Source organism: Lonchura striata, chromosome 8 (genome assembly GCF_050655825.1).
Source record: "Lonchura striata isolate lonStrDom1 chromosome 8, ASM5065582v1, whole genome shotgun sequence".
In the NCBI taxonomy this organism is placed as follows: Eukaryota; Metazoa; Chordata; class Aves; order Passeriformes; family Estrildidae; genus Lonchura; species Lonchura striata.
In genome coordinates, this window is record NC_140710.1 from 16136327 (window position 1) to 16163190 (window position 26864).

Consider the following 26864-nt stretch of genomic DNA (forward strand, 5'->3'; position numbering starts at 1 on the left):
TGTCCAGCTCAATCAAAGAATTGGAAATCTTATGACAGAAAGATGGAAGGAATATGTTCTTCAATTATTTGTAGCTCAGTATTCAAAGCAGAGAGCTGTGGATGAAGCTATTTTGTTTGCTGTCAGATGTTTGAAGTGGAATGCTGTGCCAATATAGCAATGTCTATTTGTGTATGCTTTTTTTCATTTTTTAGAAAACATTTTCTCTGGGAGTTTATTTCTGGAGTTATTCACTTCCTGGTAAATCACAATTTTTCCCTGCACTAAGCTAGGAAGCAATCAATTCTCCAGTGCTCAATTTGGCAATGTGTTTATTTAGCCTTTTTGAAAGCAGATTTTTGTACTTTTTTATATACTTCAAGAATAAGTTCATTAAGTAAAAGGTCTGGAGGTGATGACTATTCTTCACAAAAGAAACATGTTGAGTTGCAAAAATTTATTGAGGTGAGTGCTGATGTGAAATTGATAGAGTAGGTTGAATAGTTGACTAATTTTTCAGTATATTTTTCTAGTGCTCTAAGGAAATTACTGTCACTCTTCTCTGAATGTTATATGTACTCTCTGTTTTCATTAAAACACTGTTAATCTGACTTCTTCCTTCATTTAGCAGGTTTCAGTGCATGTAACCAGGCAATTAATAGGGTTTTTTGCCCTTGACAAATCCTTTTATTGATGTGCACATATACCTCCTGATCTCACTGGTTATTAGAAAATTTTAAAAATTGAGGAAACCAAGCTAAGAGAGGAAAAAAAACCTGAAATAGCAGAAGTTCTTTTTCCTAACTTTTCCCCCAGGACTGATATTTTTTGGACGTGGACACTACAAGTAAGTGAAATTAACACAGAAAACCCCTAGACCTCAAAGCTTACATTACAAAACTCAGATATTCTGGTATCACTTTGCTAATGGTGCACCTTCTTTCATTTGCAGAAGTCTTAGCCTTACAGACAACTTCCCTCCCACTTCCTTCACAGTGCCAAGGGTTGTGAGTGTCATTATTAGATACTGTGAAGTTTCTGTACTCCTTCTTGAGCCCATATCAGTGTTTCTGTCATTTCTCCTCGGTGTTGGGATCAACTCTAGTGTATCTGTGTGTGCTCTCTTACACTGCTTTCCTCTCAACTGCCCAGTGCAGCTTTACCACTTGAGGGAACTGAGCTTCAGAACTAACAGCTCTCCAGCCACCACAGACACACAGACTGAGGAACAATTGGTTTGTGGACTCCCTAGAACATTACAAAGAGGATTACCAAAGATTTAATTCCCATAGTGAGGCAGTGATCTGCAGTGTTCTTGTGAAATTAGCTGCATTTGCAAGGACATTGATCATTGCAAGAGGTGACCCTCACTTTCATTTGCTGAGCATATAATCCATTCTTCCTGTTCTGTCTTACTGTATCCCAAAACCCAGCTCTTTAGGAGAGCTGTGTGGAATAAAATATGTGAGATGAAAAGAATGTTGTCTCTCTCTGCAGGTGCAGCTCTCTGGATGCTCTCACTGCAGGTGCAGGTCTGTGGATGGCTCTCAGGTGCAGGTCTGTGGATGGCTCTCAGGTGCAGGTCTGTGGATGGCTCTCACTGCAGGTGCAGGTCTCTGGATGCTCTCACTGCAGGTGCAGGTCTGTGGATGGCTCTCAGGTGCAGGTCTGTGGATGGCTCTCACTGCAGGTGCAGGTCTCTGGATGCTCTCACTGCAGGTGCAGGTCTGTAGATGGCTCTCAGGTGCAGGTCTGTGGATGGCTCTCAGGTGCGGGTCTCTGGATGCTCTCACTGCAGGTGCAGGTCTGTGGATGGCTCTCAGGTGCAGGTCTCTGGATGCTCTCACTGCAGGTGCAGGTCTGTGGATGGCTCTCAGGTGCAGGTCTGTGGATGGCTCTCAGGTGCGGGTCTCTGGATGCTCTCACTGCAGGTCCAGGTCTGTGGATGGCTCTTGCTCTGCCCAGCCCAATGAGGGTGCCCCGGTGGCTGGGAGATTTATCCAGTATGTCCCAGCCCTGGGTCAGTGCTCTTGCAGCATCTCTGAGCCTGCACTGTGCTGTGCAGATGCACTCCTGGTAATCAGCTGTCAATGCTGATGCTGATTTAGGGACAAGGGATCAACTCCATATTGCATATTAAGCCCAGAGGCTCACTTCTACATTTGTGGCTATGACTGACTCGCGTGAACCTGACTGAGTTACTCATGCTCTGCCCGGAGAAACTGGTCTGATTCTATCTGGGTTGAAATGTCCTGTCTTCTTTTTAAATTGATATTGTTTGCCATGTTTCCAGGTTTGATCACTCTTGCAGCAGGTAATTTATGCACTTCAGAGAGATGTATTTTTTTTGATGAATCAAAATTTCCTAAAAAAACCCTTCACTTCAGGTTGAATGAAAAATTCTGACTTTAAACAAGATATTTTTCCCTTGTTTTTATAGGGTTTGAAACATTACTTTTTCCTTGTTATTGCAATTTAACTGTATCCAATTACAGTATGATTTCTTTCTAGAACTGGTTCTTTTTGCAAGCTTCACCCTGTCCCCTAAAAATAATTCACTGAAATGGGATTGTTTTTCTGCATTGCTGTAATTTTGTAATACTATAGACAAGTCACTTTCATCACTTTGTTCCTTCTTATGCTAAACAAGGGTAATATTGCACAGCTGAAAAATCTGATGAGCCTTAATCCATTGATAGCTGTAGCATGTTTTAGAATTGTGTTATAGTCCCAGGAATATTCTCAGTTGCATAGATCTTCAGAGGAATATTCAGAGTTAACACTAAAAGACACTAAAGAAGAGTATAATTTTGTGTTGACAAAAAAAGGCTAAGTGCATGGCACTCCCTGCCAATGCTTTAATTTCACAAATCCTTGTCTGGAGACCTTTCTACTTCTAAATTTCTGAAGGATCTCTAGAATTTTAGTTGACTGACTTCTATTTGACTTTAAAGGGAGATCTGCATTTTAAAACACAGTGCAATATTTTGAAAAGTTCCTCATGATGTCCAGACTAGCATCACATTAAATCTGTCCTTGGCAATGGCAAATGATGTTATTAATATTCAGTTGTAGCAAGATGGATTCAAACAGGGGGAGGGTAGGGGGTGTTCTTTGGCATAGCTCTTGGTTGTTAAGAAAGTAATAAACCTTCCTTGTCTCTGATTTTATAACGGACAATAACCATTAACTGATCAACAGAAGAAATGTCAGGTGTGGAATCAATGCTGATAGAAAAATATTTCATCTGTTTACATTTATGAAGGATCACTGATAAAACCTTTGATCCCATTAAGGATATAAACTCTTCACATATAGTCGATGACAAGTCTGATGAGCTAGCTGAGCTCCACCAGCCTCACTGTGCTTAGTGAATGTTCAGCTAAAAAGGGATCAAATTGACTCATGAATTTCAAGATTCCTAGGAAATTACCATTGTGAGGTGACCCAGTTTTTTGATTAGTGTCATGAAAAGACAGGTCTCACTGAGAAATAAACGTAATAATGTCAACCACGCGCTTAAGTTCTTCTCTCCGTTATACACATTCGCTTTCAAATTGTTTTGTCATTTTAGCATAAACTGTACCACTTGCTTTCATCTGAGAAACACAAGCTTAGCATAGTTCTGTGCAGAAATCAAAGATGAGCATGGAAAAAAGGCCCCTCTTTGCCTATTGAATCATTGATCAGACAAGCACAGTAGATATTTGCATGGATCCTTAGTAGTTGGGTCTCAGTAGCTGCCTTAGATAATTGTTAAAAGGGAAAGAAGTAAAGAGCAGCAAATGTAGACATTTCATCCATCTGTTTTTCCCAGTAATGACAGACTTTCTTATGGGTTGCCCTCTCACTTCTGTCTTTTTTCAAGTAGAGAGGACTCACCAACTGATAGTGGTATTGATAATGTTATAACTTTGAACCATCTCGTTTAAACCAGGAACAAGAAATAGTGAAATGAACTGCCTTCCCTTGTTAGCAAATGTTGCGAAGAAATTTTATGACTGGGCCAGGAGGATATTGAGAAAGAAAGAGAGAAGAAAAGCAAAGGTTCAGAAATCAAATCTGATTTGCAGTGGGGCTAATTTCACATTGTATTATTCTCTCCTGAAAAAGCCATTTGACTGAATTGGAAAATACATGTGAAAATACTATGAACTCTGAAAGTTTCAGGAAGTCTTCACAGTGACCAGACTATGGTCAGTCACTGGCTGATAGTTGAAACCACAGTGTTCCCATCTTCCCATGTCACTGAGGGCTTATCAGTCCAATTAATTTTTTGGGATGTGGTCATCCCTACCTATATTTCTTACACCACATCTGTGACATTTTTGTTCCTCTCTTTCAATGTTTTCAGCTCATGCAGTTCTCTGTTCTCTGTTTCTTCTTCCCTGTACAGGTGCAGAGAACTTTCTTTGCAGCAGAGAGTCCTATCACAACCACAGCATGTGAGGATAACTGCCTCTGCACGGAGAAGGTTAGCTCGTTTCCCTCCTCATGAAGCATCCTGTCTGCTCCCCTCAGGACTCATGACAGCTCAGTGGAGAAGAGCTGTTGAGTATGCCCAGATAAAGCAAAGGAGATTTGCCTTAGTAAGAGTGAGGTGAGAAAGTCATCCTTGGCTTATGGGTTTATGACCCTCACAAAAAGCTTTAGTACGAAAGCAGAAGCAACAAAATTTTGTATTGTTCCGTTAAGAAGACAGAAAATCAGAGGAGTTTATAAAAGAGGAATAAAACCCCTTTGGGTTGAGTAAGTGAAAATAAAGGAGGGAACATAATAATGTACAATCACAGCTCTTCCTCAGTGTGGCAGCAGCATCTGTTAAAAAATGCAGGACACTAAAAACTGTCTGGGAACTTGAAAAGTCTCGTTTAGCTGCAGGACTGGGCTATACCATAGAGACAAGGGCTTCAGTCAGTTGCAATAGAGTTTCCTATTAAATGCTGAACTACCAGTGGCTGTGGACTCTGGCTTCTTCACATTCTTCCTTTCCTCTACTGGTTATGTTAAAAACTAATGCTTGGTCCTTTGAGATACTCATTGACTGTGATTGGTGTTACAAGCCACCTCGTGATGGGCTGTAGTAGAAAAAGCAGTTGCCACTGGAGGTGAACACAAGGTGAGATAAAAACTGAACAAAAATATGGCATTGTTCTTTTTAAACTGAAAATTCAAGTCCAAGGTGTGAACAGCATAACCTTCGAATAATAAATGTGCAGACAAATCTTTCAGATGCACTATGAGAGCTATTTTGGAAGACATAACTGCAAGCCTCTTGAGTTAGATGTAGTGATTGCAGAGATGTAGGCTGCCCCAGCAAAATGTCTTTTCATGACCAAGGCAGAGGATTTCATTAAGAGTGCTGTTATGTTTTCACTGCCTAGTTAATTTTACTTTCTGAGGCTCTTCCAATGTCTCAGTTCACAGGAAAGTATATCAGGAAGGATTTTCAATTCTTCCCATGGCATGTACTTTTGGTGGAGATTTTATTTTACAGAAATGTAGAAGCTCCTTTCTGTCTAGTCTTATTTGGCTGGCAGAGGTCGAGCTGGGAGGGAAGGCACTCCAAGGAAACAACACCCTCTTTGTAATAACCATTAGGAAACAGGCTGAGCTATCACTGGTACACAGAATCTTAGCTGGTTAAACTGCCTACATTTCTCTCTGAAGTTAACAGTAGAATAGCCAAGTAGAAATCATTCCCCAGATGTTACAAGTGCTCTGAAATATGTTTTAAACTCTCTAAATACTTTACACTTCTTATAAATTCATATCTTGATCCCAGAAGAGGATCCAGTGCACTCACCATGGACTAATAAACATTTAGAAAAGTTAAATTACTTAGAGATATTTAAGTATCATACAAATATGTGTAAAGTGTAGACACTCTCCAGCATAAAACAGAACCTGCAAAAATCTTTGTTTATTTAATTGCATTTTGGTTCTTCCATTTAATAAAGAGGATCATTTTTTAACCTCTCCAGTTACAAACAGAATTGCGGATTCTGTTACAACAGACCAGAGAAAGAGAAATCTTAAACTGAAGGCATTTAGTCACCTGCAGAGTGGGAGAGATTGAAAAGGAAAATAGATTTACTGCCTTCCACATCAGTTTGAAGGCAATTTGTGTTTGAATTCCTTTAAAATCAATTTCTGAATAATATTAATTGTCTGAAATGATGCAAAATTATACTGGAATTCAGCCTCATTTTGCAGCACAGAGAAATTCTCTTCGTCCTTGTTACTCTTTAAGTCATCTGTTTTCCCTTCATTTATTCTTTCATGATGTGCTCTGCCTGCTGACGAGTGAAATGCAAACAGGAAGTGGGAAGGAGCAGGCTTTGTCTCTCCTGCCTGTGTGCTTCATACATTTGTGAAGAAGCACACCTGCATCACAAAACCAACCGAAAGCCACGGAGTTACCTCTCTAAAAAATGTAATGGACTGTACTGAAAGCCTAACTTTGACTGATGTGAGGTTTGGGACTTCATCCAGGTAAGAATTCATGCAGCAATGAGCACAGATAAGGCAGCTGACCCAGAGTAGGGCCAAACTGTTTACCAGCAGATGTGTTTTTGAAAATCTTCCTTAACTGGTCATGGCAGCGGAAAATACCCTGCTGTTAAACGCATCTGCAATCCACTGCGCTCCCAATCCACCTACAAAAATTCTGACCTTTAAAGAAATGATGGAGAAGCTGGTGATTTTTTCCATGGCATTGAAGCTCAGTCTATTTTAGGCTCCAAGGCAATTGCAGCCCTTTTTGCTCCCTATTTCACATCACTTTTAAGTCTTGTTCTGGCCACTATGAACCCTTCAGCACTTCTCCCTGTGCAATCACTCGAGTCAAGATCTGTGATTTGTGATTTGCAGATGACATGTACATTTCTTGGCTGATGGCTGTTAAAGCAGTTTGCAAACCTAAGGCAATAAAGTGCAGGGATGCAGTTGAAGCTTTCTATTGCCACACTGAATTGCCATTCTCATGCAAATGAATACTAAGTTCCTCTAGGACTGAAAATAATCTGTTGTAAATCTCTGCATTAATTTTTAAAGTAAATAATTTTGCCAATTATCATTATATATCTTCTGTAGATGGAAATACCATATTTAACTAGTCTGTGTATCAAAACAGTGATGCAGCTTGCTGTATAGGAAAAAGAAAAAAACAATAATTTTCTGCATTCACCAAATCTAGGTCCTTTAATCCCTTCAGTATGGAAATCTACTTATTACTGAGATGCAGAACACAGTAACAATTCCTAAAGTGTTAACACAATTATTTATACATTTCTGATCATCTTTCATTTAAATATTTATAAAATACATACTGGGAAGTATGTACCTTTTAGAAAACTCAGTTGATATGTCATTTTCTTAAAATATTCACTTCTCTTAAAAGATACCTAAAAAAAACCCTGCTGGATTTTGTTTTAAGTGACACTATAAATGTACAAACAAAATGTAATCTTAAACAGAAAATAGTATGATTACCATCAGAAGGATTACTGTGGTTTGTTGTTCAGAGAGCAAGAAACACAAGACGATTTTTTCACATACTCAGTCTCAGCTTGCAAAAAACCAAATATATTGAAGTGCCTTGGTCTTAATGTGCATCCTAAAGTCTACATATTGTATAAATTCCTAATCCTGTCAAAATGTAAGTCTGAAGATTAACAGAATGTATAATAAATGATTCCATGTCATTACACATAAAAATAGTATTGCTAAATCAAGTGTGGCCCTTTATAAATGTAAAAAAGACCAACTTAAGCAGATTTGTGCTTTATAATTCTACAGCTCTGACTAGAAAAAAAGATTGACTAAAACAGATTCCCCATTTCTCTGATACAAATCAGTTTGTCTTCATGCACATGCAAAAAGACATTGGAATAGATTTCTTTAGCATATAACTTAATATTTATTGGGGTTTCTTGTACATTTAATTATTAATGGCAGCAGTGTTACAGTATTTCTGTGAGGTTGCTATTACTGACCCTGTACCTGTTGGGTTTTTCTCCCCTTATATTATTTCCTCTACAAGCATGAAGGCATAGCACTTACCAATTATTTTGTGTGACAGAGTCAGAAAGACTTACGGTCACTAGGTCTCTTGTTTGGCAGCATTTCAGGGCTTGTCATTCTACAAAATATTGTTTAGTTTAATCATTTTATAGTTAGTGCATTTGGCACATTAATGATAAACATTTACAGAACAACCATTTCTCAGTGTATTAAAATGAATCTTGTAGAAATGTTCAGTGAAGCCAGAAGAAAATGTAAACCACATATAGAGTACAGATAACCTAGACACAGTAGTACCACCATTGCAAGGTGTGGCAATTTTGACTGTTGGGGTAGTCTATTACAGACACCTTCCTATAAAAAAGATCTGTTGTTTTAGTTCTCATTGCCCCTAAATGAAATTAAATAATTAAAATAACATAGAAAAGTCAAATTAAAAATTTTGTTGTATATAATATACTTTAGAATATATAATATGAAGGCTGTTAGAAATAATGTATGAACACCAGCCTTTTATGGAGTTGTGACACCTTTGCATGGCTTAAATGGAGAATAAGTCAGTAGTGACCTTGTTGGTGGACAAATTGGTTATAGACAGTCTTTTTCCTCCCACACCTTTTAAATAACTCAGCCAACCAGAGAACTCAGAATGACTGAAGTCAGTAGACAGCTGCAAGATGCAGTGCTCCTGAGCTTAGTAGTAAAATTCTCACTGACTTCAATAGAGGCAAATTTCTCCCCAACATTTTCAAAGGTGCCTGGAGGGTGCACATCACCAACATAAGGAATTTTAAGGACGTATTTCCTCAGTGACTGAAAATAATATTTTTCAGACATGTCTTATCCAGATGCAGAGATGTAAAAATAGCACTTACAACAAGCATTAAAATAGGGCAGTTCCTTAATGGTGAAAATACCTCTCATCCAGCTCTTGTGATCAATTGCCACACTGTACCAGTTGTGCACATTTTTGAGTGTACTGATCTAGATTCTGAAGGTCTAACATGCACAGCAAGCCTCCAGTCATTGAGGACAGCAGGAGCTCTGCTGGAGTCAAGCCTCCAGGACTAGACATAGAACCTACTCCTAGGCTCATTATTTCTTTCACTTGAAGAACTAAAAATGACCAAAAGAACTAACTATCATTTATAGAAGGAAATTAAATGTCTTAGTAATCTAAACCTTGGACTAAATTGGGAATATATCTAGCACTGACTGTCTTGGACAGGCACTATTAACACATTTATTGGGCAGGACTGAGTGGATTTGACACTGAGAGAGGCACTGGGAGAGGAAGTACTGAAGACTGAATTTAAAAGCACAATGCTGTAATCTCTCATTATTTTCTCCCTTTTTAAGTTCACTAGGAGTAAACCTAAGAGTCAGGGGTCTCCCTTTATGTATGCCAAGGAGCTTCTTCCTAATGGTAGCTGTTGGGAAAGAAATCATCTGCCTTTTAGCTGCTGTCTGGGAACAGAAGCACCAACCAGCCCAATTACCTCCCTCACACACATCTCTCCAGAGATCCCCAGACCCTCCATGCACAGGACAGTATGTCTCCAGCAATTCAGTGGACAGAAGAAGCTGAATCCATTACTTGTAGAGATCCATTTTGAGCCCCTCTTCCACACTGCTGCTAGACCAGAGAGGGAGTGAATGCTCAGCACTGTCTCCTGTAGTGCAAGGGAGCCAAAGGATGAGATGGCATGGCAGGTATAAGTAATGCAATGCAACTCCACAGTTTGTTACTCCCCAGAATTCCTCGTGCTTCAAGCTGCAGTGTGGCTGTGGGAGCAGTGTGGTGTTCATGAGCAGGTGCTCAGCAAGGAAAGAAAAGCATCTGTATCAAGCTGTACTCTGGGAGAGCTGCTCTGGGAGTTCATTCTTTCTGGACCTTCTGTAAACAATCTTGTCAGGGGGCTTAAATAACCTTATGAGGGGGATCCAGATCTTAAAATAAATATATCAGCTATGCTTTATCTGGGAAATAGGCAGGAGAATCCTCAGTTACCCAGTTTCAGTTCCTTTAAGGAAGCCAAACTCTTTGCAAAAGGGTCTAATGACATGCTAAATCAGGGTAGTTTTCCTCCCTTACCATTTCTTTGGAAAATAGCAGCCAAACCAAAATCTTATATGGGGGAAAAATGCAAATGAATATTCAATTTGGATAAGGGTAATAATAAAATATTTTTTTGTTTCAGTATTCTTGGAACTAAAAATTCCAGTATTGGAAAGCTTTTTTAAAACAAATTTTTCAATTTCAGTTCAGGCTTTCAAACTTAACTTAAAAAACCAAAACCAGCTTAAAACAAAAGAAAATACTAGAGTAGTATGAGAAATAACTGTTCTGCATAATCCAAACAGAAAATTTCTCGGTCTGGGTAAAACTTCTTATCCATTCCTTCAGTATTATAGAGAGCTTTTTTCAGAATAGAAACCAGACAATCTCTAACTACCACCAACTGTTCAAAACAAGTCTTTACATGCCACTTACAGTAGGACCAGTGCCTTTGACCCTGTACTTACCAGCATAGGATTCAGGGCTTTAATATGAGAATATATGTATATAATAAGAAAATTAACTGGTTAAATTATTAAAAGCTGACAAATAATTTGGCTTTGTTCAGTCTGAGTGTCTTCATTAATGACCACAGAAGCAGACAAATATATTCCCTCTTTGGGTAAATTTTGGATATGACTGTATATTTTTCTTTTGTTATAGGAAATGGTGGCATGTCATAGTCCCTCTGACGAGCAGAGTGTAATAAGCACGAGACACTGGGAAAATACTTCGTATCTGTTAGAAGAAGGTGACAATTTTCAAATAGATGATACATGATTTAGTTTTGTTGGTGAGTTATGTACACTGGGTTTCGCATTAAATGTATCACTGAATACACATTTATCATGGTAACGAGATCATCACTTAATAGAGCTGCTAATATTCCCTCTCAGGATATATAGTGGTAAATATACATTTAAAAAATAAAAAAACCCTCAATGCATCTTTAAGTGCATTGCATTCATCACAATATTCCTTAAATAAGGAAATTAATAGCAATCAGAGAAAGCATTATAGATGAAGATGGAGCTGTAGCACAGAACAATGATCTGGGGAATATCTCTGATGTGGTGATTGTTTTCTTCCAGCATGCTCTTTAGTATTGCCTTTACCCCAGAAAAGCTTTCAGATGCCAGCTGCTTCTATATTGATGAGTATGGGGAACAGAACAAACTCTAGATGTGAATGTTCGATCAATCTTTATATAGGTAAAATTGCCACTCTCCAGCTGATTTATGTAATGATTTTAGTTTGTGCCAGGAAAGCCGCAACAGAAATCCACTCCTGTGCAATTAATTGTTTAAATCAAATACACATCCCTGCTGCACAGGATGCTTATGCCTAAATTTTATAGGAGACAAGACTATATATCTTGAATAAATGATGGAGAAACTGGTTGAAGTTTACTTTCTGCTATCCAGGTGCTGGAGTTGCTTCTTGCCTTTTTCAAATGTAGTCTATTTAATCTCCTGTAGTGTAGGAAATTATGTTCAAAATCTCTGTGATCCTCTCTCCCTACTAAGTTATGCAAGTAGTGACAAGTATACACTGTAAGTCTTGAGATTTTATCTTTAATGTGTGGCTACACACTGTTGATCAAGAGAGCCTGGTAGAAAAACATTATTTTCAGGTGTGAAAAACCGTCACCTTTATCAAATAATTTCTCTTGCATCTCTCCCAAGGCATTGTACCCTATTTAAACTTGGGAGGTTAAGTTTGTAGCATTCATTATGACTGAAAATTTAGTTCACACAATCATGATGTTCCCTTTATTAAGTGTTACTGTTAAACAATGTTAAAATAATGTGGTTGGCCTTTTGAAAGGTTCAGAAGATATTTATTTCTTTGTCTTGTCTCTTAATTGCATCTGCTTTATAAGATTCTGATATGCAAGCTAATGTTGCTGCTGTATGCCTTGTTTGCCACATATTATCTGATTTATCTATGCATATCTTACAATTTATAGACCTCTCATAAGGTCTTACAGTTCTGCCTGATGTGTATAATTGAAATGTTTATGAGTAATGTAAATCTCTTTTGATAGAGCTATGTCTTGAATCTGGTTGGTAGGTTTCCTTGAGCCTCAAAACAAATCAGAAATAAATTCTGGCAGATAGCCTGGCAGTTTTACTGTACTTAGAAAAATGCATTCTGTAAGAATCTTCACTCATGCCATTATACGAATTATTAGCTAGAATAATCTGTTTCAGAATCCATAGCAAGAGTTATTCCTGTATCCAGATACCCCTACTAAAAATGTCTCCCGCACCCACTAGTCCTCTCCCAGTCTGATTCATTTTATTTGATACCTTCAGTTCCCATTCATTACTACCCCTTGACAAACAGTCTCCAGCCTTCAGAATAACTGTTCTTTTGTTAGTAATTTGCAATATCCACTGTCATGACCTGTAAAGCTCTGGACAGGGTATTGATCTTACCGTGCTTTGTGCAAGCAGTGGGTGCAGAGTCCTGAAGGGGTCCTTCAGTTAAACTTTGGGGAAACTCCTCATTCAATCCCAAGTGCAGGGCTCATGATGCACATGGTGTATGTGTGTAATATGGAATCCTTCCTACTCCCCATTGCCACAGAGTGGGCAGCACTTCAGGAGCTGTGGAAGGTGCCAGGATTTTGACTAGAGAAAGGCAGGTTCCTGTGCATCCATGCAACCTTGCTAATCAGCAAAACTTACAGATACATAAACAAATTTGTCTCAGCATCTGTCTAGAATGGGATAACTGAATGTGTGTTCAGAAATGTTATTTCACCCTCTTGCTGGGGGTGAGTTAGCTGTGTATTGCCTCTCACCATTGGCTGCAGCTACGGGGCTCAGTGCAGTCTTGAATTATCATCAGACATTTGTTATTTGTGCAAGATCACTTACTTGGACTGAAAATCTTCCCAAAACACCATGCTCATTGTGCAAATTCTGTTGTTCTGTCCAACCAGCCAGGAAATAAGCTGGGCAGCAGTCCAGGCAGGCACCATAACTCTGCTTTTGGGCAATACCTTCTACATTTAGAAGGCAGTTGCATAATCATTATTTCTTTTCTCTCTGCATCAGGTCCTTTTCAAGACTGAGATATCAAGGCTCACGATTGCCTGGACATTAGTAAGAGCTGCACTTCTGGGGATCAAGCCACAGACTCTTTGCAACAGACTAATCAAAATTAAAAAGCCCAAACCTATAGGAAGTGAGAATCAGATCTTTCTGTGGAAAAAGAGAAGTCTTCTAACATTGACTCCTCCACTCCATTGGCCACAAAGCCTATTCTGGATAGGGAAATGGAGATGTTGCTGAGTTCTTTTAATAGAAATGGGAGCATCAAAAGGTACTTTTTTTTTTTTTTTTTGAAGATTATCAAGTGCTTAGGAGAGAAGCAAACACTCAGCAACATCAAAACCTGATGCAATTCTCCTGAAAGGCACTCTGATGTACTGGAAATGCCACATCTCCACTCCTGGGACCCAGTGTAATTATCTGGGGAAAACAGAGTGATTTCCTAACTATTGACTTCCCATAGGTCTAGGTCAATGTGGCCTGATGGTTTTCAGCAAAAGGCTCCCAGTAGTCTTTAAAAACTGACAAATTATAGAGCTGTTTGTTGCAGCTTGTGAGCCAGGAGGGTGTGGGACATCAGCTGCCATGGAAAGAAGGTGATGTTACAGGGAGTGGAAATAGACTCTCCTTTGCCTGCAAGACTTCTCTGCTGAGCTATGACAGCTATGGCAAAACCATTTACTGCCATCAAGAGGCAGCTATGAGAGGAGAATATGAAATATGCTGTTTCTTATCCACTGTTTCCCAATGACCAATTTATTATTTTCACCTTGTCCAGCACTGTGGAAGGGTGCATCAGGGATCTACCTTTCTCTGCTCTGAATAACTTAAGTCAGGCTTCAACATGAGAAATAATTGAGCTGACCAGAATTTACAGCTCTAGGTGGAGTTTCTTCTTTCTGTTGGGTTTGTGAGTCATGACAATAAGCGCATGATGCAAAATGTACATGTTCATTTCTTTATAATTTTTCATTTTCATGCCCTTTTATGACTGAGATCAGCTCTGGTATGGTCAAGGTCTCTTAAGCAAGAGTTTCTACAATGATTAGGTATCATCTTTAAAAATTAGAGCAACAGACAGATCATGTGAGCCATGCTCTTTCATTTTTCACTCTGATCTTCACATAGTAAGTCCCGCATGACTTTCAGAGAGGCCTGTCTTGTTTAATGTGGACTTTGTTGGGCTGTAATTTATTTTACTTAATTATTTATGGCTACATTATGTATATTAGCTGCACTTGTCTAAATAACAAGGGTTGCAATGGAAGACTGCCTGTTCAGCTGATTAATTCCTGTTACTTTCTGCATTTCTTAAGGTGATTTTGTGATGAGTTTAGATTGCTGTTTATTGTTCCTGGGCTTGTGTCTAGCAAGAGCACTCTGAGACAACCCAGAATTAGAATAGGCACCAGCAGAACTTAAATGGACACATAAGATTGGATCTGTTCTGCACTTAAAGATTATTTCAGAAGGATAGGGAAGTGTTTGAGAACTGAATGAATAAAAGATCACTCCAAGCTAATTTTTTTTAGCTAAGAGTGTATTTAAATCAAGAGCTCATTTTATTTCTTACAGTTTTGAGATGTTTTCAGTTTTTTATATTCTATATTACATTCATGAAAGTAAGAAAGTGTACCACATAATAAATGGAAACTTACCCAGAAAAAAGAAATAGATTGTAAGATTGGTTTCTGATCTGACACATTCTTTTGTCTCCTTTTTACTGCTTGCTAACAGCTTGCAGCCATGGCAGGCAGCTAGCAGACCAAGTGCAGATTAACCATTTTAATATTTATTGATAGGAAAATACCCTGAGCACACTTTTAATATGGGTTCCTTGGACATAAGGGCATCAATGGCTCTATAAAATGTAAATAGATTCTTAATTACCTCAAGTGCCCCTTCTGCCCAAGTGGCTCTTTCACGTGAAATACATCTCACTGGTAATGAGTCCAAATATTGCTAATGGACTGTCAAGGGCATATTGTGGAATCTTTTTTTCATGGGTGCCACACTGGCAATATGTAGAGTTTTCTGCTTCTTCAGTTCAGGGAAGTTCTCAGGTTTTTCCCACAGCAGGGGAGCTCCTCCTAAATGAAGACCATCACAGTCTCGGGCTGACTGTCTCTATATTTCTTACCATTTGTTTTGGGCTATCAATACGATGGAGACAAGGAGTAAGTCAATAAGAGGAGACAAAAGTACTTTGCAATGTGTTATAGCTTTCAGGGTTTTTTTTCCCAAAGGAAATATTTCCCCAGAAATTCCTTTCCTTTTGCTGTTCCCCATTTCTGTCCCAGGAACAAGCTCCACTCCTGCTTTTTTAGCCTGTCTTAGAAATACCATCTCACAGTTCTCCATGGTTGGAGTTTAGTCATTCAGTTCTCACACTTCAAGGTGTACATTACATCTTGAAAACTTCTGGTAGAAGAACTCAAACTCTGAGGAAGGAAATTGCTGGACTTAGCCTATGATGGGCATATAATCATGAAAGGAACTGTAAGGAGTGAGAACTGGAATTTCCAATTTTTTTTTCAGAATAATGTGAGTCAGTTTATTGACTGTAGAGTGAAAGATATATAATTTAATGGGCAGAGAAAAGAAAAGGACCATCGTGCCTATATTTTGAGAGTCGTAGATGGAGAGAAATTGGTAAAAGAAATTGTCTACCCCACACTGCTGCACATTGTCGTAGAAACTATGTGCTGACATCTGAGAGTTGTGCATGTCTTTTTTGAAAACCTATGTGAGGGCAGATGATAAAAAGCTCTGAAACCTGCTGCATCTTGAGAGACAGATTCTGGCTCAGCTCTGCTGCATTGCTGCCTGCAAAAATAAGCCATACGATTCTAAGTCTTGTTGTCTTAGACTAAAGAAAGAATGGGTAGGCTTGGAATGGGAAGGATGCACCTGGACATTAATGTCTCTGGGACAGCCTCCATCTGGGGTATCAAGGACAAGCACAGTTAACGTATTTAAGGTGCATCTTCAGTTGTTTGAGAGGGATTGTATGATGACCACAATTCAGTTCACTCACCCAGAAAGGTCTCTGTAGCCTTGTGTTTACTTGTAAAGCAGGCATACTGATACTATGAGTAGCTGTGGGAAGATGCAGTCATTAGCTGAGAAAACTGCAACTGGTGCGACCTCAAGTAGGCTGGAAATGTTGATGGGTAAGTGAAGACTGTGCATGCTTCTGCCAATGGTTGGAAAGGAGCTGAAAACGTGGAGGTGTCTGGGCCTGGGTTCACTGCTTCTGACACACCTTAATGTCCACTGTACACTATGTGCTTTATCAGAAGGATGCTGCTTTTCATAAAACAGTGCCTGTTTCTCCATTTTCATTCCTTGCTCAAAAATCAAACAGCTGTGTGGAAAGTGAGCAAAGAAGGATAAATTAATATGTCAGAGTGATTTGGTCAAGACTTTCTAAGCAGTTCTTCTGATGCTTTCTCTCATCCTCAAGAAGAGAGGAGAAATCACTTTATCATGGGAGAAATCAATTATATCATGGTCTTACAATGACCCTTTTAATAGTAAGGATTATTGTCACCCTGTAGATTATGTTAGCCTAGACAGTGGCCTCGGGCTCTCTTGTTGTGGTCACTTTTGTCTGTGGCAGAGATGCTGTGGTTTGTAGCTGTGCAGAGCTTCTCCTGGGGTTTCTTGGATGTGACTGGGCCATGCTGCTGCAGCCATGGCACTGAATGTCCATAGATAACTGTGAGCATAGAAAAAAACTGAAGGCAAAGAAAAAAGATGCAAGGAAGGAAAACCAGGAAAAACTGGGGCAGAAAGGCAACTGATCTAGAGAACTTGCTGAGTTCCTTTGGAGGAGACTGCATCCAGCATGGAAAACATAAAGTATTTCAGAGAGAAAGTAGACTTACTATTTTTGTTCCTGTGTTATAATCAGATATGTATCTCATTTAATCTTCCCTCTTCTTCCCTTCTCTGCAGATATATAAACTTGGTAGTAGGAAGTTCATCATGCTTCACAAAATTAGCACATCTGTAATTTATATGCCTTTTAACTTCTAGTTACATTTCATAATGGAAGAGCTGAGGTTCCCAGCAAATCATTTATGGTACCAGAAAGCTGTGGGAGAAGATTGCTTACTTCCTAATTCACTGTGACCCAAAGAAGTGAGAGAAATAACTCAGGGCTAAGTTGTTTCCTCTGGAGTGTTTTATACTGGAGTGGCCCACAGCAATAAGTGCTTAAGTGGCATAAGGGAATAGAGGAAGAGTATATAACCAGAGATGATATCTTTTCTAATAGCATTTTTAAGAATTAAAGAATATGACTTTGAAAATAGGATAACTGAAGTACAATGAGCTAGAAAAGGAGCTTTTTCATTAGGGGACAGACTAATGAAAGACTAAACTTCTCAGTCAAGAGTTTTACATAGCAGTGACTTTTTTTTCCCAAACCAGCCTCTTCCATACTTCCTAGAGGCTCAGAAACAGTCCCTTTGTAATGTTTATGTCTATATATAGTACTCTGAGTTTTGGTGGTTCTTTGAATAAGATAGTATAGCATGTAATGAACATCTAGAAATACCATATGGGTCAATTATCTCCCCTTGGATTATGAACCTTGAGAAAGCATAAAGCTTCAAGGCTCTGTGTATCTGGTGGTGTCATGTAAAATACCTGGAGGAATATTTGTGTTGTTACACAAATTCATTTTCCTAAACATAGAGAAATTTCTATAACAATTTTTGAAATGTGCATTAACACGTGGAGTCATTGTTGTAGGAACACTTGATCTGTTGATTTTACTTCCATGGTAGACTCTTTACAGCCTGTATCATTTCCACTCCACTTCACTGATGGTAGAAAAGCTTTTTTCATGGTTTATTTAGCAGAAAGTCATTTTGATTAGCAAGATGAGTAATACTTTACAGCTGTTTGCAATTACTGCATCTGTTCTATCAGTGGATTCAAATATTGGAGGCTATATTGACAGAAATGCAAAATGCAATAGAAATGGGTACAAGAGGGGACACATGGACACACATGCACACTTCATGGATCTAGTCATGTAAAGAGAAATCAAACAGCATGTTAGTCCGAAATCTGTGCCACAAACTCAGAGCTGTATTTAATACATTGGAAAATAATTTCTTCTGTGCAAGTGTAGAGGTTTAGTAGAGGTTTTATCTCAGAAAGGCTGGTGTAAAAGCTGTGCACTAATTCTGCACTACTAAAATACAGAAAAAGTTTTGCCCTTCTTTCCAAAAGACATCAAGGCTGGAGCCCACACAGACGGGAAAAGCAAAACAAAGTCTCTGAGAACATCTGGAGACTATGTACAGTCTATAGACATGAAACTGTCTGCAATCTTAAAAGAAGGGAAAAGTTTTGTAATGCTCCTGATTTTACTCTTCGAAATACACAGCTCTCTTCTGTGTTCTGTCTTCTAAGGAAGAGCTTTGTTTATTTCAAAACTTTTGGTAAATTCTTGTCTTATACTTCCCAAAGTAAATCACTTTGTCATTCCATATTCTACACTGGTGGGAGTTTCACACACAAATGAATCAAGGAGGTACTATGTAATCTAGATGAAATAAAACCCCCATCAGGGTCTGCCACAGTGGGGTGTGTCCTTTATTTTCTTGAAAAAGGGAAATGTTTTTATGTCTGCCCATGCTATGATTACAAATAAGCTCAGATATGATTACAGAAAAAAATTAATGGTAGACTGGTACTCCCACCTCATTTTTTTCTCACAGGCAACACAACATTTCTTCCCTGACTTTAATATTTGTATTTCTTTACATTCCTCAGGTTACATTTAGGTCCAAGACTCTTCAACAATTCTTTGTAAGCAAATTTCCAGAGAGTAGTATGGTGACACCCAGAGGGTCATAATCTACAGCTCAGAGCCCTGATGGACATCAGTGACAAGTGGGGTCCCTCAGGAGTCAGTACTGGGACCAGTGTTATTTAATATCTTCACTAGTGACATAGACAGTGGGCTTGAGTATACCCTCCAGGAATTCACACATGACACCAAGCTGAGTGGTGCTGGTGACACACCTGAAGGACAGGCTGACATCCAGCAGGACCTGGACAAGCTTGAGAGATGGGCCATGGGAATCTCACGTGGTTTAACAAGAGCAAGTGCGAGGCGCTGCACCAGCCCCTGGTGACACACAGGTGGGGGATGGACAGAGAGAGCAGCCCTGCTGAGAAGTGCCAAGGATGCTGGTGGAATCAGGCTGGACACGAGCCAGCAATGTGCACTGGCAGCCCAGAAACCGCCGTGGCCTGGGCTGCATCCAGAGCGCCGTGGGCAGCAGGAGAGGGGGGGACTCTGCCCCTCGGCTCTGGTGAGACCCCGCACAGCTCTGGGGTGCCCAGAACAGGGAGGACACTGACCTGTTAGAATGAGTGCAGAGGAGGCCACCAAGATGGTTAGAGGGCCAGAGCACCTCTCCTACAAGGAAATGCTGAGAGAATTGGGATTGTTCAGCCTGGAAAAGGGGTGGCTTTGGGGTGACCTATTCCAGCCTTCCAATACCTGATGGAGGCCTACAGGAAAGATGGAGAGGGACTTTTTGCAAGAGCATGTAGTGACAGGATCAGGAGGAATGGTTCTAAACTGAAAGACAGTAGGCTTAGGTTAGATACTTGGAGAGTCACCTGTGATTTCAGGAACACTGTCTTTGCCTGACTGGATTTCTTGGTTATTACTTTAAGCAAAAATGAGGCATTGCTAGGTATTCTGAACTGGTGGGCTTTTATTGCAATGTCTAAGAACCATGAGACAAAAGAGAATGAAGAATACACAGTTTGCCACTGATGGTCAGTGGAGACTGTCCTGGATATGGCTGAGGGGTTTTTTTTTGCCCTGAGAGGCACTGGTCATGTGCAGCTCCTTCTCAGGTCAGCTGCCATCCCAAACTGTCTTCCTCTTTTTCCAGACTGCCAGCACACTCACTCTCACCAAATACTATTTAGGTGTATAAATGATGAATTTATTTCCTTTAGAGACCCTGAGGAAAAAAAAAAAAAGGTGGTTAAGAAAGTTTTGATTCCCCACTAAAATTGTGTTGGGATGGCTTTTCTATGTTATTTAGCACATATTCTGTCTCCATCCTTGGATATGGTAATACTATTTTTGTCTCAGTGTTGCCTTTAGGAAGATTGATATTGTTTACAGTGCTTTCTATGGGTTTGGGCTGTATCAAAGTCTTGACACTCATCAGTAAAATTTATGTGATGCATTATCTTGTCCATTTCTTTAGGTTAGACAGAAATGAAGATTTTGAGGTCTCTCTCTATATAAGATGTCCTAATGTCGCCTTTTTTTCCCCATTACAGACTACTGAAAGTAAGTATATTCCTACAGCAAGCACTAACACCAGTCTGTGTAAGTGATCTTATTCAAACTTGCTCTTCCTCGTTTATAGGCAGATCTGTCTTTCTAGAATACTCTTCCCACATCCTATAAATGAACCAACCTGTATTGCTTACAAAGAGGAAAATGTTTGTGATTGGTCATTGTAGCTCTCCCAAATACTTTGTGAAACTATTAATGTATCAGGACTTTGTGCCAGTGTCTCATTGCATATTGACAAATGATGGAGGAAACTTGTTCTCATCACAGAATGAGGCCTAAAGCAAGATGAGGGGATAAATTAAGCACCTTACTTCCCCCAAACAGGATGAACTCTGCTTATTGTATTCCAGCCTTTATTATGTAGCTGTAATTTACAGAGTATTTTGAAAGCCATATAAATGACAGTAGACAAAAAAAAGAAGGATGATCCACATTTATCAAATAGAAGTAATGTCTGGGAGAAGCAAGCATACTAATTAACAGAACTTAGAAGAAAGGATACTGTAATGTGACAAACTATTTTGAAACTCTGTCTGCAAATAAAAACCTCTTGCAGAGCAAGAGTTCCCCATAGCTGCAAAATTTAGATTCAGGTGCATTTACAGTCACAAGCAGCAGCACCTATGCTGCACTGTTAAAGAGTCTTTTCCAGCCCAGTTTGATGGGCATGTTGGTGCAAATTTGGCAAACAAAACATAATTCATTTTGCCAGCGATGGAGATTTTAACACTTGCTTGAAATAACTGATAATCTGAAAAAAGAGAGTTAAAGTATTGCTGCACAGTATTTCATTTGACTAAAACCAAAGCTGTTTATAAACTCTGAGAACCATGTTTGAAGTACAGTGAAAAAAGCATTGTTTTAATGAATTTTACAGTAACTACAAAAATTGTTTTCTTTATTCATACTATGCTATTTTCTGTTCTCCATTAAAAAAAAATCCCAGGGAAAATGACGAGATAATTCATTTGTCATCACTGATACCGTTCATACACAGGATGACAGGTGGTGAGAAAGAACTGCATATAGCTTAGAAGGCCATAACAGATGATCAGCAAACTCCCATGGAGGCAAGTCTATGAGCATATAGATAGAATCCAGGGCAATACTTTTTATTTCATGCCCTGAAAGTGTTTTTTACATCTAGTCCTACTCATTCTTTTTTGCTGATTCGTGACAGCAAGGGGATCCAGCTGCCCTTCACCCTCGTTTTATACCATGTCACAGATCTCCCTGCTTAGAAGCAAACCTCCTCTTGGAGCACCATCCAGCACATTTTCCTGTGCCTCCATCCAGCATTTCAGCTGCCATTGCAGTGCCAGGGTCAAACATGAAAGAGGCCCGACATGGTCCCCAAGAGGGTGTAGTTGTTCCCTGCTCCAGAGAGGACATGGGACGTTAAAACTCTGAGCTCAGGCTGGGCTCAGGCTGCCCTTAGGGCTCAGCAGGGATGCCAGGGCTGTCCCACCAGAGCAGAGCACATCAGAAGGGCTCCTTGCAGCATGAACGGCCTGCTGAGCTGAGCTGATGTGCTTGGAGCAGCTCTGCACTTTGCTCATACCAAGACACCAAGACATATCACCAGTACAATTTCTACTGTGGTAACTACTGCTGTTGCAAGTACTCAGCAATCTGCCTCTGTGCTTTTGGCTGCCCCAGCAACTTCAGCTGCTTGGCCCAGCTGTGGAGCACAGGAAGGAGTGATCCCTGTGCTTCCAGCCACCTGGCAGTGTGGAGATGTGCAAATGTGCATTGGCCTTCAGCAGCAGGCAAAAAGAGATGGGGACTGCCCAGGTGGCAGAGCAAAGGTGCAGCACAGGGTCTTGCCCTCAAGCACAGTGTCATATATTACCGAGTGAGCATAAATAGATTTAGGAAAGTCAAAATGCAAGGGGACCTAAGCTGCACTCAACACACCTTCCAAATTCAGCATTGCAGCTGGAGGCTGAGGTTCTGTTAGGAAGTGGGCAGAAGGGTCTCACACTTGCCCTATAGATGCAGGCATAGGGTGGGAACAGACCTTGTGCAAGATATCTCTAGATATTTCCATTACATTCTTCCAGTAGATCTCCTTTCTCTCACTTTTCAGCAGGATCCCTTAGAGTCTATCAGCCACAAAATGCCCTTCATTCCATAAGTCTCAGCTTGGTCTTCTCCTTTCCTACAATTTATCTGACCTTTACTTATTAATGTAAAATTAAGACATAACTAGCATTACATACTCACAGGAAGGCCTGTAAATTCTATTAAAAAAACACAAAGTTGGAAAAAAGATGGAAACAAAGAAAAGAATTTAAATGAGTTACTTAAAAGGTTAGTGGAAGTGTGAAAAGATTTACTTTGGTTGTCCAATATTTGTCATTCTTTTAATCAATTAATTTACTTCTCACAGCCAAAACACAGCCATTAAAAAGGCTTACTCAGATGCTTTACCCTGTTCATATTGATTCATTTTCAGTGAAAATATCAATATCCTTGTATAGATCTAGACCTTAAAGTTACTTAATTATTGATTGAGAAACAGTTGCTCAGACTGAGGAGGCAGATTTCTGCTGTGTTCAATGATAATAAGAAACCAAGTTTTGCATGAACAGACATTGTGTAGAACCATTCTTGTTTGCTGCATTACTTGTCAGAGGGGAACAGAAGTCCTACAAAATGACTTTTCTGTGACCTAGTGTGGTCAACACTTCCCATTTCATTCATCAACTATTGAAAACTAAATTAGAGAACTGTGTGCCTTTTTCAGTAATTGTTTCTTACTGTCACTCTGAAGACAGAATGAACTTTCCTGGTGAAAACTGCAATAGTAAATAAAACATTTAAATCATGTTGCTTTTCTGGCAGCTTCTGAGCATAGTTTTGAAACATGAGGACTGTAATATGTTGAGATATAATTCATTTAAATAAACATTTGGGGGTTTTGGTGGCCTGTGATTTCTGCTGAAACAACTGGTAGTAAACCTTTATAATCAGGAATTGGAAATTAACTAGTTTGGTTTCATGTCAGATTCTATAGGTAATTTATTGGTTTGTAGGAAAATTCAGTATTTTGAAATTATGCAGAGAAGAAGAAAAAAGCGGGGAAGCCAGTTTCTGTTGCCCATGATTGTAACTGAGGAGCATGAAATGAAGCTGGACCCTAAGATTTCCTTGGGGTAAGGGGAAGGAGTTTCATTCCTGCTGTGAATGAAAATTAGCTCATTCTGTAGAGATTTTGAACAAAGACATGGCAGAATAACTAGATACTAAGATAATAACTAGATACTAAGTCACCCAGTCCTTTGTAGGACACTTTGTAAATCTTAGACTATTGCACTTCACAGCCATGGGCTAAATGCCGAGTTGCAGACACCGTGTGTGTCTGCCAAGAGTGGCTGAAAGCTGCTCAGCAGGGCTGGCTAACCTGAGTGTTGTCACCCCAAGAACAGGGCTTGGGGCAAGGTGGCAGCCCAGCCCTGCACCAGAGGGTGGTGGAGGGCAAAGGAGCAGAGCTGTCTTCTGCCCCCCAGGCTATCTCCAACACAGCAGAGTGGAGTTGTTTCTTGCGTGGCAGCAGCAGCACAATCCTGTATACCCAAATACCTGCTGTAGGGTAATCCAGGTACTGTCAAGGATCAGTTTCCATGACCAGGGGTTTGCAAGTGTGGTGCCACAGGTGGATGCCATTTCTGTCCATGCCAGGAGGTGACATCTTAGAGATACAGAGACAATCACCATACATCACCCGTGCCTTAACTCTGACCTGGGCCAAGAGCAGATGTTTCAAACGAGCTAAGAGATCATAGCATGAACAATACAGAAGAGTCTGCCCATTGTGTTTGGAGTGGGAAATAACAATCTTTTTTACAGATATTAAGCCACAGCATGACTTAGGTTGGAAGGGACCTTAAAGATCAATTAATCCCAGACCCCCTGCCCCACTAGATCAAGTTACTCAGAACCCCATCAGTTGTCATGATTTGTCAAAAAAACCAGTTCTGGTTTTGTTTAATTAAAAGAAAAATGAAATTAAGTAGTGTCTGAAATACCACAGTTGATGGACTCAAAATGCACAGACAAGCTTATTTGTAATAATGCCACACTTGCAAAAAATGCTGTATCTAACATAAAGCAGACTTTACTATCTATCTGTGAAAGTATCATTTTCAGTAGTTCTCAAGGTGAGACAGACCAGTTTGAGAATGCTGGAAGCTCTGCGAGACTTCACCCAGGACAAACAGCAGTAGAACATTGGTCTGGAAGAATTCAGGGAGCTGGAGATCAGTTCTGTTGATGCTGACAATGCCAAGGTCAGTGTATCTGTCCTGACCACATGAGTCACTGGAGAACCCAGTCACTGGTAACTAAAGGCCATATCAGCCTCAATGTTCTAGATTCCCAATTCTGCAAAAAATAAACTGGCTAAAATAAACTGGCTAATAAATGGAAGGCCCCTGATCTCACATGTAAACAAAAACAGTGTGCATCTGGGTCAAATGAAGTTGTGAGCTGAGGACATTTCCAGCAGGAAAAATCACCACCATTAGCATGGCTTTTCCCTGGATGCTCTGCAGTTTTAGAGGTTTGACAATATTGAATTCAGAGGCACAACAACAAGAATTTAGGTAAGAAAAATTTAGTTTAATAACATTTCAAATAATTTGTTTGCCCTGCAGCATATATAACTACTACAGAAAATAGCATATCAAAAAGGGAAAAATTTGAGAATAGCTAGATTTATTCTGCTTTTGCATATTCTACAACTCTTTATGAAAAACAGAACATTTAAAATGGAAAATTGCAGAGTTCTGATCTTGCATGAAATTATGCTGTCATTCAAGTGTTAGGACAATCATAAAAAAATCCCACTATGGTAAAGGTATCTGTTGAAAACTGACATGTGATGAGAGTCAGGCCAGATTACTCTATACTGAAAATCAGCAAAGAAGATGGTAGAACAGTTTTTTCATAATTGTTAAACATAAAGATAGATTGCTTAAGACATACCCAGTATATATATACATATCAGCCTATTTATGGTATATTTTCATTGCAAATCTTCCATTTCTAAAGCCAGAATAGGAAACAGAGATTAAATTTGTGCTTTAATTCGTTTTGGGGTTGTAATGTCAATTTTCTATCGATTTTAATTACATGTCATTGAATTGTGTTGCAAATCGCTCCCTGTGGCTGCATGGAGGGCACAAGGCATTCTTTTAGGAGGATCATACCCTGCCATGGCTGTTCTCCAGATCAACTCCTGCCTGCACATGCCCCTTTTCCCTGTGCAGTTCATTCACTGTGATGTGGTACTCTGGTCACCCTTTGTTAAGCAATTACAAATATGACCTGCATGTTGGCACCTACATGGGTTTGAGGCAAATGGAAATATCGTTGACAGGGCACACATAGGAGTTTCTTTTTAATCATGGCAGGAAAAAAACACTCATTTTAATGAGTAATGTGCACTTTATTTTACCCTATTCCCTGCATCAAAGTGGAAGCCTCCACGAGCATGTCAAGCACAGGAAGTAATTGGGTTTAGAGCAGTGTGTGGAAACTGCCTCAGCAAAATTTTCTTGGTTTTGATGATGACTTCTTGCTATTGCTGGTGTCTCTGGAGAGTATATAATTTTCTATTTTTGCATGCAAAGATGAGAAAAAGTGATTGGAGACTTTAAAAGAAGGGACTAACAGTTACTGTCTGTATTCAATGTATTCTGAATTATTCAGAGCTGGGAGGTAGATTCAAAGCACAAAGACTACTTCCTGCATGGGCCCATTTTTTCCATAATACCGTAGGAGAAGCAGACCAGAGATTAATGGAAAGTTTACACTGACTCACATTTTTCAACATTGGCCAAATTGACAGAGATGGCCTGTTTCTAAAAGGAAACAAATTTCTTCATCATTAGCTGAAAAATCACCACAGCGTCTCCTTCTTGTGTAACAACCATGTACTCTGGTGACTCCCCGGGTTACCTGAAAAATAATTTGTTAAGGAAAATCTATGCAGAGGACCATCAGTTCAATTTATTTATTTTTACTTAGTCTTTATTTTGAAAATTTACAGAAGTTACTAAATTCCTATATGGTCCTTTTCCTTTCACTGGCAGTATGTTGGTGATCCAGTCTTTGTTGGCTCTGCTCAAGATGAAGCAGCAGAATCCATTCTTTCAGCACTGATCCAGAAGTGAGAATGCCCTGCAGAAACCACTACATTCTCCTAAAATCCTTGAGCAGGTTGAATATTTTTTAAAAATCACAGATGTCTAAACTGAGATTTCATATATAATGAAATGGCTATGATCCATGTACTTGGAAGGCAGTGGCTGCTTTGAAGCAAGATATTCTTAGGACCTGGATTACAGATAACCTAGGTATGGAAAATGTGAGTCTATTGAGC

General features: G+C 39.5%; 1 protein-coding gene across 1 annotated transcript in view; it reads left to right on the forward strand.

Annotated features, from left to right (window-relative positions):
• The window catches only part of LOC146766756 (uncharacterized), a 106317-nt gene that overhangs the window by 22258 nt on the left and 57195 nt on the right, over positions 1 to 26864 (forward strand). The window contains exons 4-6 of the mRNA XM_085586414.1: positions 4376 to 6474; positions 10727 to 10856; positions 13129 to 26838. Of these exons, the coding sequence (XP_085442540.1) occupies positions 4376 to 4583 (208 nt within the window). The 3' untranslated portion in view covers positions 4584 to 6474; positions 10727 to 10856; positions 13129 to 26838. The remainder of the gene's footprint in view (positions 1 to 4375; positions 6475 to 10726; positions 10857 to 13128; positions 26839 to 26864) is intronic.